The sequence below is a fragment of the Artibeus jamaicensis genome, unplaced genomic scaffold (genome assembly GCF_021234435.1).
Source record: "Artibeus jamaicensis isolate MK-2021 breed Jamaican fruit bat unplaced genomic scaffold, CSHL_Jam_final contig_1284, whole genome shotgun sequence".
In the NCBI taxonomy this organism is placed as follows: Eukaryota; Metazoa; Chordata; class Mammalia; order Chiroptera; family Phyllostomidae; genus Artibeus; species Artibeus jamaicensis.
In genome coordinates this window covers 4923933-4946269 of record NW_026521249.1, presented here as the reverse complement: position 1 = coordinate 4946269, position 22337 = coordinate 4923933, and the positions used below count along the sequence as shown (strand labels likewise).

At 38.8% G+C, this 22337-nt stretch overlaps 1 protein-coding gene across 1 annotated transcript in view; it reads right to left on the bottom strand.

Moving 5' to 3' along the window:
- The window catches only part of THSD7B (thrombospondin type 1 domain containing 7B), a 785104-nt gene that overhangs the window by 370694 nt on the left and 392073 nt on the right, over positions 1-22337 (bottom strand). Inside the window, exons 10-11 of the mRNA XM_053666773.1 lie at positions 10904-11033; positions 7411-7514 (exon numbers count right to left, since the gene is read on the bottom strand). Coding sequence (XP_053522748.1) covers positions 7411-7514; positions 10904-11033 — 234 coding nt within the window. The remainder of the gene's footprint in view (positions 1-7410; positions 7515-10903; positions 11034-22337) is intronic.

The window sequence follows — 22337 nt, the reverse complement described above, 5'->3', positions numbered from 1 at the left end:
AGCAATTCCACTGCTAGGATTATATCCTAAGAATCCTAAAACATCAATTTCAAAGAACCTATGCTCCACAATGTTCATAGCAGCACAATTTACAATAGCCAAGAGTTGGAAACAACCTAGGTGCCCATCAGTAAATGAATGGATCAAAAAATTGTGGTACATATACACAATGGAATTCTATGCAGCAGAGAGAAAGAAGGAGCTCCTACCCTTTGCAACAACATGGATGGAACTGGAAAGCATTATGCTGAGTGAAATAGGCCAGGAGTTGAAAGACAAATACCATATGATCTCACCTTTAACAGGAAGCTAAACAACAAAATGAACAAGCAAGCAGAATAAAAACAAAGACACGGAAATAGAGAACAAGGAGACAGTGACCAGAGGGGAGAGGGGAGGTAATTTAAGGGGGAAGGGGGGAAGGGTGGGGGAGGGGGGAGCGCGGGACGGGGGGTGGGCTTGGATGGGAGAAATACACAAAAAAACTGTACTTGAAAAATAACTAAATAAAAAAAATAATAAAGTAATCCAGAACTTATTTTGAAGTGGGTTATTTTGCCCAATCTTTTCCTGGAAAAGCACCTTCATTTTAAAGAGATTCTTTGATTGTCATGAAAAAGGAACCGATTTCATAAAAATTATTGTGTAAGAAGGCTATGCTTTTCATGGTGACAAAAAGAAATTAAGGAAGAACAAAAATATTTGACAGACATTAGAGATTTGACTGCTTTGGTCCACATAAACAGTGTTCAGTGAAAATGAACCAAAAAATAATGCAGGTATTTCACAGAAGTCAAGGCTACCTTAGACAGAACAGCTTTGATATATAATACCTACTCTGTTCGATTATATTGCTTTAGGTGTCGAATCTCTATGATTCAATAGTGTATGCTTACAAGCTTATGAATGGTAAGAAAATAATATCCAAAAGAAGAATACTGGCAAGTTCATTACGTCAGTTTTCAAGAGGTAACAATGAGCAGCAAAACAGGAATTAGACATATCGCTCCATAGACAAAACCATGCACTTCCTGGAGTGCCAGCATCTTCACTTTTTCTGTCTTTAAAACTTACGATTTGCCCTATTATGGTCAGTTTCATCAAAGTATGTTAGAATATTTAAGTTTCTTCCTCTCATACTTTCATTTGCCATAAAAAATTGAGCTACTATCCTTCTTTATTCAGATGAAGCACAAGAAGCTGGGCACAGAGTGAACCTCTGTCCCTGAATTAGGGGACAGCTCGAACTGTGGAACCCAAAATGCCCATCTCTGTTGAGATGGTATAGACATTTAGCTACAGCTATAATCCCACCTGCCCTTGTATTTTCTTTTTCCTTCCTTTTTTTTATTAGAAGTATATTGCATAAGTACTTTCTTACAATAAATAAATTAACCAGGTCAGAGGTATAAACACAATAATGTAAAACAAGGACTACTTCTATTTTTGGCAGTATAAATGTCTTAGATATCATAAAAGACCTTTCTAATGAACAAAAATATAATTAAAAAAATACTTACCTTCTGAATGCATTGCTGGGCTAGCCCCCCAAAAAGTAGCCGATAAAGCACAAGGTAGAAGCTTGAGAGGGCAGGTAAACAGGAAAGACCATTTTCATCCTGAGGGCATTTCTCAGGCCGTGGAGCCCAAAGTTTCTACTTCCCTGGCTTCAGGGCCTGTTATGGAGAATCTCATAAACATCTCCATACCAGAAGTGATGACCTCAAAAGCTGGCCCTGAGATTAAGGGTGAAGGTGAACTAAGGATAAATTCATCAAGAAAAAGGTCTTGGCAAGGCCAATTGCATGTATAACACTTAACACTGAATGGTGGCGGGGGGGTTTCCTTGTGAGAATTTGTGAGCACAAGCTGGCCTTTTCAAGACTTTATGGTATGAATGCATGCCCTGTGGTCTGGATGCATGAATTTGTGATTCAAAACATCTTGAAAGATAAATTTAGAGTGCTTGCAGACTGATAGGGATTCCATGGGACTAAGGAGTGTAAAAGCCGACAGGCTCATGTGTTAAAGCAGCTGAAATGAAGGCATTGAGGGTCTCCTGATCTTTATTCAGACTTCCTGTTGGTGCTTCCGATTTGAGTTCAGCCCCTCATTTCCATTCCCTCTGCTTGTTGTCCGAAGTGTACAATACACCTGGTTTTACATCCCCAGAGAATAAACCTCCAGGGTCCTACAAGAACAGAAGGAACCTGACCGTGCATAGTTACAGAGCCGAAAATGAAAGGGCAGAATGCTTACTGATCAGACTTTTAAAAGCCCCCTGTTTTTTCTCCCACCTCCCCAACACACACACACACACACACACACACACACACACACACACACACACACTTGCATGTTTCCTTTTACAGTACAGAGTGCTTTTATGGAGGTGTCCAGGCCAGATTGCTTTGTTTCCCTTCGGGCCCACACCTTCACCCTTGCTAACTGTTCTGTGAAGTACTTTACCACATCTCCATTCACATTCTACATTATATGTTTTCACCGAAGTTGCAGATGAATCCTAATATACTTGAAGGTGAATTTATTTTTGTGTGCTTCTTGTTCTCTGGAGATATTTTATAAAGAAGATCTCATGGGAGAGTAACTTTGTATTACTATTTCATGTTTGCCTAGCTGGTTTTGAAGTAATTTTAGAGAAAAGATGGTAGTATAAATGTCTTTGTTCCACTATTTTAAAATTGGAGAGTCATCCTACTACCTTAAAAGAGCGACCCTGGCTGGGTTGGAATATTGTCCCACACTCCAGAAGATTACCAGTTCAGTCTCTGGTTGGGGCGCGTACGGGAGGCAACCAATTCATACTTCTCTCTCGCACTAATGCCTTTCTCTCTCTCTCTTCCCTGTAACCATTCCTGTCTCTCTAAAATCAATAAAAATATCCTCAGGAGAGGATTTAAAATAATAATAATAACAATAATAGTGCAAATTTTTCTACAACTAAACACTGGGAATTCTCTGACATTGGAATTTATTTTGGGGGAAAATTCAAGTAGGTCACTTGCCTAAAGGACTATCAGGACTTAAATTGAAATCCAAAGTGGAATTCTTTCAAGACAGATGAAATAATTTGCCATTTAGTCAATAAGACTCTCCCTAATTTAGAAGCAGTGTCTCTGAAGAACTTCCTAAATGTTTTTATTATAAAAACCAACCATTCTGATACTCTAGTATTATAGAATATCAAACCCAGGTCACAATATGTAGTTGTGCACCTTACGAAGGTGCCATTTAAAAAATATTCATGTAGATATTGCTAATCTAGATATTTTATAACAATTTCCTATCAGAAAGTAGGTAAAGGTATTGTAACAACAAGATCACATTACTACAACAAATTTCTGACAGGGAAGTAAATTATTTTTAGGGAGCCGTCCCTTATAATTTACACAAAGTAATTGAGTGTACAGCCTCATCACAGTCCAACAACCTTGCCAATCTGTAAATTTTCTGATGGGGGCATAATTTGCAAAGTGTAACTGTTATGAACTGAATTGTATCCCCCCAAAGTCATGTTGAAGCCGTAGCCCCAAATCTTCCTGTATTTGAAGGCAACAAAGACCACCAGAAGCAGTCTGCTTTTAGCTGGAAAATCCAGCAATACACATTCACTGTCTTATTTCAGGGCATAGCAATTCCCAGCCTTGTTTTATAATTTAGTTTGTGGTTATCTTGACTAGTCTTTTCCTTCCATAAGATATCACACTTGTCCATTAGGTTAATGATGCCATGCTGACTGGAACTAGTAAGCAACAGTAACAACTAATGTAGACATTCTGATAAGATGTTTCCTGTCAGTGGGTGGGAAACATATTTGAAAAAACTCAGGGGCCTTCTACCTTAGTGAAATTTCTACACGTTCAGAGTCATGGAACATGTTGAGATACGTCTTCTAAAGTGAAGGGCAAGTTGTTGCATCTGGCCCTCCTACAAAAAAATAGACCCAACACCTAGAGTGTCTCTTTGGATTTTGGAGACAACATGCCCTTCGTGTGTGTGTTATTCCAGCCAATTAACCAAGTGACTAGAAAAACTACTAGCTTTGAGTGGCACCCAGTTAGAAAAGGCTCCCAAACAAGTTGAGGCTGCTATGCACACTGCTCTGACTTTTGGGCCATGTGATCTGCAGAATTAAAACCACCGAAGTGTTAGTGGCAGACAGGGATGCTTTTGGGAGCCTTCGGCAGGCTGCTATAAGTGATTACAGTGCAGCTCCTTAGGATTTTAAAGAAAAGACCCACCATCCTCTGTAGATAACTACTATTCTTTTGAAAAATGGCACTTGGCTTGTTACGATTACTTTATACTAGAGACTAAAGGCTTAACCATGGGCCACCAACTTATCATGCAACCCAAGCTGGCCCTCATGAATTGGGTGTTATCTGACCCACCAAGTTATGAGGTAGGGTGTATATGGTAGTACTCCATCATTAAACAAATGGATATAGATAGATAGATGATAGATAGATAGATAGATAGATAGATAGATAGATATGGATATGGATCTAGGTATAGATATATGGATGAGTGGGCCCAAGCAGGGCCTAAAGGCACAAGTTAGTTACATAAAGAAGTGGGCACATGGCCGTGGTCTCTACTCCTGCCACACTACCTTCTCTCTCCCAGCCTGCACATAAGGCCTCATGGGAAGTTCCCTATAATCAGCTGATAGAAGAAAAGACTTGGGCCTGGTTCACAGATGATTCTGCATGATATGTAGGTACAACCCCAAAATGCACAGCCGCAGCACTATACCCCTCTCTGAGATATCCCTGAAAGACAAGGGTGAAGGGAATCTTCCCACTGGATAGAACTTAAAGCATTGCCCCTGGTTGTTCATTTTGCTTGGAATGAGAAATGGCCAGATGTGTCATTATATATAGACTTATAGACTGTGGTCAATCAATTTTCTGGAGGGTCAAGGTCTTGAATAGAATATGATTATAAAATTGATGGCAAGAAAATTTAGGAAGAAGTATGCAGGTAGACCTCTCTGTGTGGGCAAAAGGTGGGAACATATTTATATCCCATGTAAATGTTCACCAAAGGGTGACTTCAGCAAAGGGTTTTAACAATCATGTGGATAGGACTATATATTAGATGGGTACCAGTGAGCCCCTTTCTCCAGCTATACCTGCCATCACCCAATGGGCTCATGAACAAAGTAGCCATAATGGTGGGAATGGAGGTTATACTCTTAGATGGAGTCAGCAACATGGACTTCCACTCACCAAGGCCTCACTGGCGATGTTCCCCACTGAACATCCAATTTGGCAGCAGCAGGGACAAACACTGAAATCCCAGTCTGACGCCATCCCAGTGAGCAGCCAGCTAACCAGATGGCAGGTTGATCACACAGGACCATTCCCATCATACAAGGAGGAGCATTTTGTTCTTACTAGAATAGATACTTATTCTGGATATGAATTTGCCTTCCCTATGTGCACTGCTTCTGCCAAAACTACCATTCGCGGACTTTCAGAATTACTTGTCTATAGTTACGGTATTCTATACAGCATTGCTTCTGACCAAGCAAGCAACTTACTTCATAGCAAATTAAATGTTACAAAGGGCCCATGGAATTTACTGCTTTCACCATATTAGATAGTATCCTGAAGCAGCTGGCTTGATATAATGGATAAAAGGTCTTTTTAAGACTCAGTTACAACACCAACTAGGTGGCAATACCAGGCAGAGCACGGATGAGGTTTTCCAGGAGACTACAGATGCTCTGATTCAGCATCCAATAATGTTTCTCCCATAGCTATCAAAGGATAGCAATGGAAGAATTAGGAAAGACCATTTGAGCAAATATGTGTCATTAGAGACCAAGGCTAAAATCCTCCTCACCCTCATAATCCAAAGTTATTTTGTATGGATGCAAAAGTTGGCCAGTGAAGAAGGCTGATAGGAAAAAAAAGATGAATTTGAAATATGGTATTGTAAGAGAGCTCTACAGATACCCTGGACCACCACATTGATAAACAAGTGGGTCCTGGAGCAAATTAAGCCTGAATCATCGCTGGAGGCAAAAAATGACAAAACCGAAGCTGTCATACTTGGGGCACAGTGTGAGAATGCAGGTTTCTTTGGAAAAGACGATAATACTGGGGAAAACAGAATGTGGCAGGAAGAAAGGAAGACCAATTATGAGATGAACTGACTTCATAAAAGAAGCCATAAGCATGTGTCCATAGGAGCTGAACAGGACTGTTGAGGACAGGACATTGCGGATGTAGAGTCACTGGGAGTTGGATGAGCTGACTCAGTGGTACATTTTAACAAACACATAACTCACTTTTACCCCTAGTGACCCACTGGTAAAATTTTTGCTTTTGGTCCTTTTGATCTTGTGCTCTGCCGGCCTATAAGTCTTGCTTCCAAAGAGGAATGAATGCTTCCCCTAGAAAACACATCAGTGATGACATTGAACTGGAATTTCAGACTGCTACCTGGCCATGCTGAGCTCTTCATGCCTCCAAATCAACAAAAGAGATATTTACTGTGCTGTCTGGGATGATCAATCCTGACTAATACAATAACCTATGAAACAGGTAGAGAAACTTAATTCTAAGGATGACATTTAGGAGAATTAGGAAACCATTGTAATGCAGCTGGTCCCACAAGGTCTGTTTTCACTACACACATCCCTTGACTGACAAAATGCTAAGATTTTCAGAGTAAAGTATTTCTTATCAAACCTCATATTACTAGCACCTGGATTATAAATGAAACACAAAAGTGAGCTCTCTGAGTCTCTGAGTGCTTTTCAGAGATTTCCGTAAGACACACCTAGACATTGGTGATAAAGACACTACTACACAGATCCAGAAACCTATTCACAATGTCTTCTAGAAAGTTTAATAGTTCCTTTCTGCATGTATTATATATAGAATATATGGCAACTATATATATATATATATATATATATATATATATATATATATATATATATATATTCCTATAACACTAAGGTTTAAGTCTTGATTATTAAGATTAGTCAATCAATTAATTGTTATCCTTTCATTCATTCAACATATATTTAATTAGTAACTAATTAGTACAATGTATACTATTGGGTCTAATCTTGACATACCCTTCATTCCTTGGCTAATATCCAACATGCATTTGGAAGCAGCACTGGGATGCTGACGACTGAGAACAGCTGTTCACTTATATTGCATCAATCCTTAGATGCCTTAGCCGATTATCATTAAAAGATGGTCTGATATCAGCATTAACTGATGCCAGACTTCAATTCAAACACTAACAAATAAGCCAATTTAATAATTTTACAACTTATTCCAATATAGATATAATCAATAGTTTGTAAGAGTAACATAATTTTAAGCTTCATTCTAAAGAGTAAAACTTTAAAAATCCTCTTACCTCTTGTTTGCACCCCTTTTCCACAGGCCTCAGTGCTGCTCATGATTCCCTGCCTGACGGACTCTGGCACTAGGACACAGGGGCTCCATTTCTGTGGCTTCCACCTGTGATGACATAGAAGGAGCTAGAAATTTCACCTGACCAACATACAAAAGACATACTTGCCATGGACAAGTTTGAAATCCCAAAACACAGGATTTCAATAAAAATGGATTTGAAAGCGATGTCATAACAAGTAGTCCTGCCACGCACTTGAGATAATAATCCACTCTGCCCTAGATTCATGGTTAATGCCATAATGTCATTTTTTAAAATGTGGACATTTTGCACATAAACCTTAGTTCATATAGCAAAGTGGCAATAAAAAGCATTAGAAGCACAGATCAAATCTAGAGGGCTTAGGTCTTTATGAACTTAAAATTGTTAGGGAAAAAAAGAGGCAATTCTTCTATCCCATTAAGGCATTAGAGAATTAAGTTTTGAATATCTGAAAGTTCCAGGTGAAAACCTTCATACTTGATCTTCCACTTCAATTTTTTGAAAACGTGTTTCTCAGGACTTCAAAGTAACTCAAAACAACTCAATAGGTTGTGGAGTAAAAGGCAGGTGAGGGAGACATGGGTACCTATTTGTGTGATAGTTCATTCCAAGGAAGAAGAACTGATCTGCCTCTGATGAAGTACCAATATTTCTACTCTTCTAGGGAAACAGTTTCCAAGGATGCCTGCTGTCTTTCCTTGGTTCTTCCCTTCTCAGGTCAACAAAACTGTCTATCTTTACAACCCACACGACAGACTGTTGACTTGTGTCCTTAAGCCAGAACGTTCCGCAAAACCCAAACCTAAGTGAAACCACAGATTCTGCTCCTTTGCTTAGTATATTTTATATTTTTTCACATAAACCCATACTCCAATTAAAGATGCTACTTCAAAGAATAAAACAGAGGCATGAAATAAAATATCGTTGTCTGGTTTTGCAAGATAAAAAAGTTCTAGAGATTTATTGTACAAATATGTGCATATACTGTAATGTACACTTTAAAATGGTTAAGACAGTCATAGAGCAGACTTACTTTGCTCAGAAAAAGTCACTTTAAAGAACCCTCTTAGTTATGTGAACTTGACATAGTGCACAGCACAGCTGGCCATTTGTGTCAGCACCCACAACCTCTGCTCATGCCCCTGGATCAAGTGAGTGTCTGGAACAACTGCAGGTAAGTGAGGCAGAGATGGTCTTAAGGGAGGGATACAGACCATCCTGCAAAATCAGGAACAGTACATTAAAATATAAAAGCAAAACAAATATCATTGACCTCATTCAAATGGCCTCCTTATTGGGAAGAATTGCAGAGAAATCAGGAAAGAGCTAACAAGAAAAAGCTCTCACTTTTAAATAAATCACCTACTGATTTTAAGAGTTGTAAATTTAGTGTGTATATGCATAGACTCAATTAGTATAATTCCAAAACACAGAAACTTAAATGGTAAGAGGTTTTAGTCTGCCTTGTCAACTAAAATATGTCATTCATTCAGATCTCTTAAATTTACATGGGTTTTCTAAACCAAAATGAGAGCAAGGAATTCAGTCCAGTCTAGTGTTCTGCATACACTGAAATGGAAGGAAGGAATTTTCAAGACTCTCCTGCTAGACTCACGGGAGAGATAAGCCTGAGCCCTCCCAGGTTAAGTGGCACGTCTGAGACTGCACATGTCCGAGCAGGCCAGTTTCAGCCCTGCACCCCTGGGTGCCCAGCAGCAGGCCCCAATGCCATTTCATTAAGGATGCATGCCCTTGCTGTCTCCCCTTTTGCTTACTAACCTAACATGTTGGAAAATGCACAAACTTGCAGAAATATTTCTGTGAACATTTTGACCCTGTTTTAATTTGGTGAATGCGTGTGAACATGTCACCTCAATGAAGTCAAAAAGAAGAATCACAAGAAAATAATAAAGGTCCTCATTAACTTGCTTCCCTAACATACCAATGAGGAATAAAGGAAAAACTAAGTTGGAAGCATATTACTCAAAATTCAAGGATGTTTTACTAAGAACCAGAGAATCAGGCTGAAAACTTGGAGATGTATTAAACGACACACATCGGGATAAAAGACAGTGATTCACTCCATACACAGTGCAACAGATTTCTAGGGAAAGTGGTGGGAGCCGATGAGGGAACCAGCTCAGACACAAGTGCCCAAATGAAGTGCAGCAAGAGTCAGGAGAGCCCATGACAGAGAGGAAGAGCCCACTAGTGGTTCCTAGGATTTTCTCTGATTATAATAGCCCTAGGTTCATAAAAATATGTACTAATATATGATTTAGCTAATTTTTTCAATTGGCTACTATCTCCATGAGATCTTCAGCTGGGCTCAGAAGTTTCAATATTTATATACAGGGCACAGAAGGATAGATATGGACAGTGTTTTGACAACACCCCTGTGGTGGACGAGAAACAACTAGCAGTCTGGTCATGTTCCCAGGGTGTTGCCTGCATTCTCCCCACCGGTCACCATGCAGAAACAATGGGAGTAAAGGGATGATAAAATGGGGACTAACTTGGATTTCTTCAATGACACCCTAAACTTTATCTAATGTAAGGAGTCTTCTTAAAAGAAGAAAAAGTAACTTGTATTTTTATGAATAAATTAGCCCTTGAATTTCACAGCTTTAAGCTATAGCTTCTCAAATAATTTATGGAGACACTAAGCATTTTTGCTAAAGGCATTTTTAAGTGCGCTGATAACTATGTTTTTTTTAGGACCAGGATACTTCTTTACAAATTAGTAAAACCCCAAAACAGTGAATTTCATCCAGGTGTCCTTTAAAGCAGTGTTTAAGCCCAAATGTTGAAAGAGTGGAAATTTATGACTAGAAACACAAACCTCAGGTATTGTTTTTTATAAATAACCACTAACTTGACAAGAAAAATATATAGGTAACATTTTTAGTTTAAAATTTACTCATTTTCTTAAAAAAATCCATAGGTTAAACCTTTTTTTTTTCTAACTGGATGTTTTCTTAAAATGTATATATAGTTAAAATTAAGAACTAAAAACATTCTTGAAAATTTTGAATTAAAACCCTTAGTAAATAAGTACAAACTTATTGATAGTTCTTGATAAATGGCTGTAGGATGAGAATAATGGGACGAGGGAGGTTACCTTTGAGAGCTTGCTCAGATGTGTGTGTGTTTCAGGTGAAGAGCCCTCACCCTGACTCTCAGTCATGATCCTAAAAACTGATCTCCTGAGTGACAGAACTCCAGAGCTCACTTACAATCAAAATATGTTTCTTTTTTCCTACAAATTAGACTTTCATTTTCCTTACTTACAATCACAATCTATTCCAGACAGGAAGGGAACACATAGTGGTATCTGAAGATAAACAACATTACCTCATCTTATCTCTCACTAAACAACCATATACTGTGTGAAAGAAGATAAGTCATAATTTGCCCTGCAGTTTAACGATTATTCAAAAAGGCAACTCATTACCGATATACAGGGCACAGTGGGACGTCTTCACACTCTCGCTCTTCAAATAAAGTATCTGGGCATTCTTGACCTCCATTAGCTGCTTCCTGATTGATAATCCTGTATCGAGACTGTTTGACTGTGGCATTTCCTGGAGTAAAGAAAATATAAAATTATAGGGACCTTTTATGTGGTTGCAGAGAAAAACCCAGAGTTAGATAGCAACTGAAAAGAAAAAAAAAAGAAACAAAGAGCTGGAGTAAGAACTTGTGGAAAGGCCGCCTGGGAAATGAGAATAACAAGCAAAACCAGGGGTTAATACTCAATCCTACTTCTAGAGATAGACACTTTACACTTAAAATTATAGTTTCAAATATATGTGTTCTAATATGCTAAGGCTGTTTCCCACTGTCTTATTACGTTTGAAATAATCTGAACCCATATTGCCTCAGGCATAAGAGTTACATGGTATAATCTGAGAAGCCACAGAAACCCTCTTTCCTCTCAGAACAAGAGCTCAGGGCCCTGGCATTTTACTAGTAGCGAGGCACCGTCTCAGGTGAGGCATTTCCCTCTTTAGGCTACTATGTACAAATGCAAACACTCATAAAAAGTACTACATTAGTAACATATTTATGGATATTAGTTTATTAGATTTCCTACTCCCTATAACCTGAGACAATGGGTATGTAATTAAAATTTAGGAGGAGGCACTAAAATTGTGACAGAATATTGTCTATTTCATGGTTTTGCTAAGCAGAGGTATTAATAGGCATCTCAATAAAAGGGCAGCTGATGCTCACTTTCATGTATTGCAGCATTCATTTTATAACTTTAGATCCCTTCTGAATCAACAACAGCAACAAAAAATTAATTATAGTTATTATCAACTGTTTCAATTACTATGTGCAACATATTACATCAGCTATGAAGAAACCAACTCATCATCTTGCAGTTAAACAGAAAGAGACTGGACCGATAGTTACACAAGTAGTTCTGAGTAATTGTAGAGCAAGAAGAGTCAGACTGGGGTGTAGCATCAGGAAAATTCAGAATAGAGCTTAGACATTCGTGTCTCTGGAAAGCAAGGACAGCTCAGCAGGTGGCAGAATCTATTCTGGGACTTGCAGACTGAATTTAATAATGCTGAACCCACTTCAAGCCAAAGAGACAGTCTGAGAAAAGGCACTGAGATGTACGGGGCATGGGATTTACAGAGAAAGACATAGAGGTGCATTCAGAAGGCTGGTATGTGTGTGTGGCTTGTGTGTGTGCACAGGAGGGCGCTTATAAAAATGGAGAGGTGAGAGCATGGGGGGGCTGGGATGGGAAAAACAGGCAAAAAACTGTACTTGAAAAATAACTAAATAAAATTATTGAGAAAAATAAATAAATAAAATTAAAAAAAAATGGAGAGGTGGTGAGTATAGGAGAAGATGGAATAATGTGTATGTTTGGGGCAGATAATGGACCTAACCATGTTAAGAAGAAAAGTTTTAGAAATCTAATAATCTAGGTGGAGTGAAACAAAAGGAAACTAAAAGGAGGCTTTATTAAATTGTTTATTCATGTGGTTTTTAAAAAATCATTCTTACAAAAAGACATAGTGGGAAGCAACTGACCTACCACTCATTTCTTGTGTTCCTCCCAAACACTGTGAACTGTTTCTGTATTTAGTTCTTTTGTGGTTACCTCCAAATCTATAAAGAACATGCGTATGGCATTACTTTTTGATTTATGAACTTGAGACAATATCTATTGACCTTCTGTGATACAACTGATGAGAATTTATTTTGCAACATCTTTCAATTTTTTATAATTATATTGCTATTTCTATATGTCTACTGGTTATTTAAAGGCTTTATATAACCCATTTTTTTTCAACCCCCTTGCTTTCTCCTGTCTTCCAACCAACTAGCCACCAATGTTCTTTTTTTACTAATTTTTTATTTTTTTAATTTTATTTATTCATTTTTTTAGAGAGAGAGGAAGAGAAGGAGAGAAATATCAATGTGAGGTTGCTTCTCCCATACCCTGTACAGGGGACCTGGCCCACAACCCAGGCATGTGCCCAGACTGGGAATCAAACTGGTGACCCTTTGGTTCACAGCCCATGCTCAATCCACTGAGCTACACCAGCCAGGGCACCACTGATGTTCTAAAAAGTCTTCTGAGTACATAGATGGCTTCTTCTTCTTCTGTCAACCATATTCCTGTTAAGTTAGGTTGTGGCTTCCTGTGATATCACCAGCTTCTCTGCTGTTCAGTTTTTGTTCATTAAGTCTTCCACACATAAATTTAGATCTCTTAAAGATCCCCTCCTTTGTTTTAGACAAGGAATTCGGGCTTTTAAAATTATTTTCTATTATTTTAATGAAATTAAGGGGGAAAAGGTAATCAACACATTTCATGATCTCAAACTGTATGTCAAGGGCATGTATGGAATCTTTTCCACCTGTCCATCTTTGGTTACCCTTATCTAACCTGCTCTGTAACAAGGAGGCTGCCCGTAGAAGGAGTGGATCATTAGTCTGCTTATCCATTGGCTTCTGGTTAGGTTTGGGCAATGGGGAATGAGACACGGAGTGGAAAGAGAATGATGGTAAAAGGAGAGAGAGAAATCAGATAGTTTACTCCACCAGATTGCTTCCTCTAGATCACCACAGGTCGGCTCCCCTCCCTGTCAAAAGCCACAGTTCCTGCGGAGAGGAACCCTCCTTCCACTACTTCCTCTGAGGTGCGCTAACTGCTCTATCAGCGCTCAGGCTCCAGGCTAGCACTAGTCCAGGTTCTGTAATTTCGCATTCATCAAGTCCATTGTTTTGCAAATTATTCATTTAATTTGATCTGGTGGCTCTATTTGAATGAGCCACCTTTTCCCTGATAGCTAATGCTTATATAGTCAAACGACATACACAACTAGTACATGACAGAGAGGAATGCTATAATTGGTTCCTTTTGGAATGCAGTTAAGGCCCTGTAAGAAGTATAGAGAAAGGACACTAAAAGGAAAAATAAAGTGTTCATTTCAGTGCTTATGCATAATAACATTAGCACTGTCTTCATTTGGGCAGGGGCACTTGTAAATAATCACGCCTTTAGGAAAATGTCTGGCCCCACTCAGTCAATTCCAATGGCATCGTACTCACTCCAAAAATCAGTGTCTACCTTTAGGATGCACACATGGGCAGGGTTGGCAGTGGGTTGGTGTGTGTGTCTGGCCCTACTCTCAGTCAATTCCAATGACATCGTACTCACTCCAAAAATCAGTGTCTACCTTTAGGATGCACACATGGGCAGTGTGGGTGGGTTGGTGTTGAGTGTGTTCTGTCCAAGTGTTACCAAAGGAGACAAACAAATGAAGAGGCCACCTTTACTTCCATTTGAGAGAGAGCACAACCGGTGCCTCCTCCTTCACATAGGATCCACACACACACACCATACACGCAAACACACGCACAGTACACACTCACACACAGGTATTCTGCTCCATGGTGTAATTCCAGGTCAACTATTTCAAACTTTGAGAAAACTAGTTGCACTGATTTTCATACCCTACAGATGCGAAGGTGAAGACCGAGAAGGTTGTGAAGGTGAAAGGTTGAAGTGGCTTTGCAGGTAGAATGCATTTGTATTACATATATATGTGCGATGTAGGGGAAGTTTCCAAGTATTGCAACTTTAACCTACATCAGATCCACTTCTGGGCATTTGGCACATGATATCTCCTTTTATTATTACAATGTTTTATGAGGTTATTATTATTATTATTATCACTATGCCAATTTTATAAATAAGAAAACAGAAAGAGATAAATAATTTGCCCAAAGCCACCTGACTAGAATTAAAACTGCACCTAAACAGACATCAAAACCCCGGTTTCTTTTTTTTTTTTTTTTTTTTTCATAAAAGAGACTTCATAGTAAGATAAAGATAAAGAGAGAGCAGTACAGGGAGGAGCCCACATAGCAGGTCCTCTGTTATTCCCAAAGGATACCTCTTCCTTTTTAATGAATTCTTCAAAAGCACCCCATTGGCTGAAGGCTTTAGTGTCAATAAAAACACAGTTTGTGGGGCTTAGTGACTGATGCTTCCAACCTCATTAGCCCTATAAAAAATTGCAATAAATTAAAGTGCCTGTTTGCAAATATAAACTACTGCTCAAGCATGATTATGGCTCATAAACAACTGGTCTAAATTCAATTTTAATTTATGCATATTTTATCATTACTAAGTCATCAGGCATAATTAAGTTACTATAGTCAAAAGAAATGACATTTAGAAAAGATGCCAATTTAAAGATCAAGAACTATATTTACTAGGAAATACATGAGTGGGCTCCAAAGATGCAGGGATATGCATAGACTCACTGTGGAGGTCTATACCCATCTTTCCAAAGAGAAGGCAGGAAAGGCGGAGAAAGTTGGTATGTAAAAAGGATTTCTGGGTGATTCATGGCCAGGTGAGCTGGGGCCCATCACCCAGAATTGAGGAATCATGAGTGTTGAGCACTGGTGCCAGGTTATTCAACAATGATCTGCAGTAAAGAATAATCCCCTATGTTTCCAACTGATCTGGAATGTGAGGGGGGAGCAGGAGAACATGGTGGAGCAGGTGAGCATCAGCACGGCTCACAGGGGAACCAGGGTTGGATATGAACACCGGGGAGGGATCCTACAAGCAAGTGGATGTGCAAAGTAGAAGCAGGATGAACATGTATCAGCAATGCCTGGCAGCTGTTTCAACACCAATCTTCAGAACTCTGATGGCAGATTTTTAAAAAAATATGAACTCTCTATCTTTCCTTTGTTTCTCAAATATTTCCACTACTAATAGGTCTAATAAATCTTAATAATTCATTTGGTTTCATGGCACCAATAACCTTTAAGGCTTATTTGCCTCATTAGGCTTGGTTCTCACCTGGTGCTCTGTCCCTTCTCCCCACTTACACTTATAAGTTACCATTAAACAGAAAAAAAATGGAAATCTGCTGATTATTCACCTCACTGATCTTGAAGTAAAAAGGTGGCACCAATGTTATTTAAGATCACATCATAAAAACAACCACAGATGAAATACTTTCTGGGGTTGCCTCACAACACTACCACTTATTGGATTCAGGTAATTCCTTTGGTTTTGCTAAGCCTCAGTTTTCTTGGCTGTGAAACAGGTCAAATAAAAGTTTCTATTTCACAGGGCTGCTGGGAGAATTAAATGAGTTACTGTATGTAAAGCATGTACAAAGTGTCTGCTCTAGGCACTGTTCTCTAGCATGATATGAGTTCAGGAGTGAAGGTAAAAAGAAAGATTTAAAAAATAGTAGAAGGAAAGCTTCAACAGTTGAAGTTGTTTCTAATCAAAAGAAAAATATGATAAACTACTCTTCCATTCAGTGCTGTGTCTCATCCATGTCCTGAGCATCTAGGAGACCATGAATGACTTAAAATCATTCCATGCCTCTAGTAAATTAAGCTACAATTGCCAGACAGTTGGTAGCAACCATCTTCTCATATCATTGGAGAGGAAGGTGATCAAACATCTCGTTTGCTAAGGGAAGGCAAAGTTAATGTCTATTATGCTGGCTTAGATATTAATAGCTCATTCGCTTCTTTCAGAAGTGCCTTAGTTTGTATGAAAAATTATATGAACCATCAGAAAAAGACCACCACACAATGTGAACGTAAGAAATACACACATTTTGTTTTTCACTGCGGTATGGGGTTACATTTCCAATGCATAGAAAAGGAGGACTACACTGCCGTTCCCTAATGTATCTATGCAATCTGATTACTGGACCTTTTTATTTCTTGACACAGAACTCTGCTTGAGATCGTGGTTCATTCATCTGAAGAAGAGTGCTGTGTGCCCCAAGCACACTAGCTCATGAATCATTAAATAAAAAATTCAAGGGAAAGAGAGTATAGGTTTTACCTCAAAATAATCAGTTGGAGCTACTTTATGTATTGCTACGATAGAAACATCACAAATAGATACTATGTAACAAGAAAGAACCCGTGTTTTCTCAAAGTGGAGCATGAATATGAGGAGCAAACAACTTTTGCTTGGCAACAATTCTAAATGGTCATTAAGAAGTCTGTTTCAAAGCCAATTCTACAGACAGTGATCACAGTGTAATGTGAGGCAGCCTGGGTTTCAACGTTAAATACCCTCAAAGTATATTATCTCTACTCACGAATTATGTCCAAGAGAATAACACCTCTAGTTTATTCAGAACCATTATTGAGATTCAGAATTGATTTTCTTTATAGAAAAGGTACAAATCTAGGCTCACCACCAGCACAACTATCTCCCACTTAAATTTGGAAAAACAGATACTGTGACCCTGAGTTCTCAGAGGGAAATACCTACCATATACAGTGTTGTCATTGTTGATGAATATTTATCAGGTGTCTGCTACTTGTAGGAGATGCACCTAGGTGCTGTGTGTTATCCTGAAACATACACACATGCATCATTAAGTTTCCCAGTGAAGCAGAAGTGAAACTTGATGGATGGATAATAATATGGTTCTCCATAGTTTTATGAGCACTCAGAAATGATAATATAAACTTTGTATGTATTATCCAAAGGCCATCAATCCAGTATGCTCGCTCTTTGTTCAAGGAGAAATGAAGGGCTTAAGTCGTGAAAAACACAATGCCCTAGAAGAACAATGAGTGGGAAGTTTTCATATACTTCCTTCCTATCTGTCTTGATGTCCTATATAGAGAGCAGATGTATCAAGAGCGATCTTCTCCCCCAGAGCCCCTGCCCAGCCTAGCTCCAAGTACTTCAACATTAATACTGAGCCTGTATGAAATTAAACACAACTGAAAAGCTTTTCTGCTAAACTTTCCAGGAATGCTGAAAATAGGCTCCAGGACATCCATATACTTCCTTCATTTTGAAATGTTGCCTGAAGAAATGTATTCTATATTCTTAAATTTTCATAATCATCATTCACTTTGCAACAGAGGCCAAATTCAATGGCTCTGGCAACAGACAAGACCTCCAGGGCTCTGATTTCTAATCCCAGCTCATTACAGAATTGCTTTATGACCTTGGGCAATGCACTTAACCTTTCAGAGCTTCAATTTTCTTGCTTGTCCTCTGTGGGTAATTCTGTGAAGCCAACTCACAGGACAGCTGTTAAGAAAGTCCAATTAAATGGGATTTAAAGCATTTTCCAAGAGTAATACATATATAACGAACCACTTAACTTAAAATTCTTTATATGTAAGCCCTTAACATAGATTTCAGAAGGCAAAACTCATGCTTACATCTGCATGCACTATCTAGGACGGCAGTCCAGGCAAATAAACATGTTCTCTCGGTGGCAGGCACCACGCACTGCCTGAAGCCTATGCAATAGTTCTGATTTCTAGGACGGTCTCCAATAGCCTCTACTTCCTGTCCTCACCACAACCACTGCTGCTCTTAAAACACCTCCGGTTTGGAGAGCTAACCACATCAGTGAGAGCCTTTGAGTCTGGCCCTTTCTCTCTCTAAATATCACAACTGAAGTCATCTTCATTCAGATCTACTGGACCTGTGAGGATCTTAACCCTAGCTGCACAGGAAAATCACAAGGGAGGCTTTTATAGACAACCCAACCCAAACCATTTAAGGCAGAATCTCTGGTGGGTGAAGCCCAAGCATCAGTATGTTTTAAAAATCTCCAGGGCAGAGGACCACTGATTTAGCATATTTAAAGCCAGAATTTCATACTCATCCAATATGCTAAACAGGACAGAGACAATGCAGCATGGTTAACCAAACAACGGAAAACAAATGAGCACTAGCTAAATCATTACTGCTCTCAACATATTTATAAAATGCAAACTGCCCTGTAGCTAAATACATCATAATGGGTATAATTGAAAATGTGTACTATAAACGTGGAGGGTTAACAACACGATTTATAAAAACAAGCAGCACTCGTTTTTTTCTTCTTGCCAATGTGTGTAAAATAACAGGCATTTATCTTCCCCCCACGCTGACCCCTTTTCATTTTAGCAGATGAAATGTCTAGTGGCTGCCTGCTACAGGGCTCCCTAATGGGTTGCACTCCATCACCATTGATACCGAAAACAGTATAACACCATATTGCATTGTATATAAACAGGTTTTTGAGGGCACAGATGCCATCCAGGATACAAGCTCAAGATGTTACCATCATTATTAGGCATGGATACTGAACTATACAAGGTCTGTCCAGAAGATATCCAGACAAGTAATGTGAAAAATAGAGACATTTATTGAAGAAAATACAAGAGATGAGAAACACTGTGTATAGTACAATGATGCCTCAGTCCCCCTCAAAGTAGGCACCTTGAGACCTCATATGGTTCTTTCAATCCCTATCAGCTGTCCCATTGTATTTTTCAAATCACATCGGAAGTCTGAAATCTCTTCCCTTTCAAAAGTGATTTAATTTGGGGAAAAATCAGAAGCTGCAGGGCATCAAATGTGGGCTGTAAAGGGGCTGAGTCACCTGGGTGATCTGATGTTTTGCAGAAAAAAAACTCTGCAGGAGATGTGATGCATGAGTGGATGCATTGTCCTGATGAAGCTGCCAATCACCAGTTGCCCAGAGCCACAGCCTTCTGAATCATCCAAATACTCTCCATGGAGCAGTGTTCAACCTTAACACAGAACCCTATGCAGATTCATCGTTCTACTTACTCAGTCATTTTGAATGTGACAGCCACACAGAACACATGCTCACTCAACAGCACCTACCACCCTCACTGACTAGTACATGGAAGTCATCATTGTTCACACATCTGTATTCCAGTTCACTCTCTTTTGCTGCCAGGTTACATTGATGTGCAAACTGTTCTTATTACATTAACAATCATTGGACTTTTTTCCAGACAGAAGAATTCTTTTAAATAATCCATGTTGTATAACATATTAATGCTTTATATTCTCATGAGCATTAAAAGATGCTATTCATGTCTAGCAGTAAGCTGACAGCTAGAGGACTGGAGGGCTTCCAGGTCAAGCTTACATGCCATAGAACAAAGAGGGCACAAGTCAGAAAAGCACAGTTAGCAACTTCATGTCCTCAGAGCCTCTGTTCTTACAAGATGTCACTTGGCCATTAGCTGTACGGAGATTGCCATGTTCTAAGTGCTCTACCACTCACTATGGCTGAACCACACACATCCTGATTTCTGCATCTTTTTGCAATGTTCCTTCCAGGATGTGTCTACATGTAAAAACTAGTCTACCTAAACGTAAGGTACAAGGAACCATTCAGGCATTGATAACACACGATGCTAAAGTTTTTGTTTGAGGGACAGTGGTAATACAAATTAAAGGAAAGTAACTTTGTGTAGGCAAACCAATTACAATAAAGCTTTTTTACTTTTAACTATAAATTTTATCACAATGTAGACAAAAACTCTTAGTTATTCCTTTTATCCATGAAGCACATGTTATTACTTGTCTTGCTGTCTTCACTATTTTGCAGCATCAACATAAAGTCACTGGCTTTTGAAATTTTTTAATGACTTAGCATTGATAAAATAACATGACTTTTTAGAATCAGTGATTCTGGAATACCAACTCTATGAACTTGGAAAAATTACTTGTCTCCTGTGCTTCAAAAGGAAATAAGTAGAAAGCCTCATCTGAGCCTTTGAAAAAATAATTAGCGTATAATAGCAATATAAAGCAGTTAGTTCAAGTTTTGGCATCTGATAAGCATGTACAATTGCTAGCTGGTAGACAGGTTAGTGGAGAGGATTGCTCAAGTGTATTTTCTCTCCCTTTTCATCTAGATAACCTCAGAGACTGAACAGAGACCAACTCTGTCCAGAAGTCTTTCCTCCCCACCCTCTGACAAGTTGCCCTCTTTTCATGCTTCCCTGACTCTACAAAGGTCTGGGTTGCATCCTGTTCTCTTCTGGACTCTCTCTGCCTCCAAACAGTAAGCAATTATAAGATTTAGTTTAGACAAACCCTAGCAGGCAGTGATAACTGACTTTTGAATAAATGAAGAAGATACATGAGTGAAAGTTATGATCAGATATATAGCCTTCAATAATTCCCTTTTTTCTTGAATGATAATTTGGAGACATTAGTTTATGCCAATGAGACAGGAAACCCTATCGGCACAGAGAAACTAGAATGCTGGAGAAATTTGTTTTTAATATAATTTGAAATGTTTATATTTTTAATTTTAGAAATTTTCAAACATATAAAATGAACTCAATGTATCCGACCATCATCATCAATAGTTTTATGGCAAGTCTGTTTCCTCTATACCCCTGCTCACTCACACTCACACAGATCATTTCAAAGCCCACTTAGCTATCATATCCTTTTACCTGTAAATATACATATTTCATGATAGATTTATAAAATATAGAGGCTCATTTAAAACATAGCCATAGGAACACTATCAAACCTTGACACATTAAAAACAATTGCCCTAAAATACTTATAATTACCCACTGCTATTGGGTTACAATGTGGATCCTGACTGCTAATTGGGTTACAGTTGGTTGCTATGCCCTATAGTCTCCTCTCCCATTTGTTTTTGTTTCCTTTGCAATTCACTTTTAAAGGCTTTCAACATATATTTTAAATGCATGGCAAAAAGAACTAGAAAATTAAGGGAAATTTTTGGAGCCCTAGCCTTTGGGAAAATTGCTCTATTGTTGGTAGTGAAGCCTGGCTTTTAACAGATACGGTAAATCAGGAAAGAAGAGACAAAGTCTGCAACTAGAGTAGAGAGCGAGGCTCGGTCAGAGGTACCAACCACACACACAGAGCCTTTGGTGTGTAAACTATAAAACAAATCCCGCCCCACTGAGAGTGGGAGTGCTCCCTGGCTGGGCTTTCACGTTAGAAGGAACAGCAAAGTCACCCAGAGATTTCCCACATGACTGCCTCAGTCAATGTATGTGTGGAGCTACAATTCCCACTACTCTACTCGGAAGATGAAACGCAGGACCTAGCTGTTTACAAGGTGTTCTCTAAAGAGAATAATGAAACCCTCTGAGGAAGAGATATTGTTCTAGAAACTGAGAAGATAGTACAACAAAAGAAAAAAAATTATTCCTGTCCCTGTGGACTTTACATTCTAGTGAAAGGATAAAGACAATTTAAAAAAATAAGTTTAACGCTGGCTGGGTAGCTCAGTTTGTTAAAAGCTCCTTCCGGATATACTGAGGTTGTGGGCTCAATCTCCCGCCAGGGCACATACAAGAGGCAACCAATAAATGCATAAATAAGTAGACCAACAAATCAGCCCCCCCCCCAAATCAACAAATAAAAATAAATAAATAAATAAATTTTAAATATTTAATGTTTCCTTTGACAATTAAATTTTGTGCCAAAAATGCAGACTAAAACATTGGAGAGTGAGTGAGCATGTGCATGTATGTGGTGGAGGATGTGAGACTTGTCCCTTTAAACTTCCAAAGCCTCCATGACAAGGAAC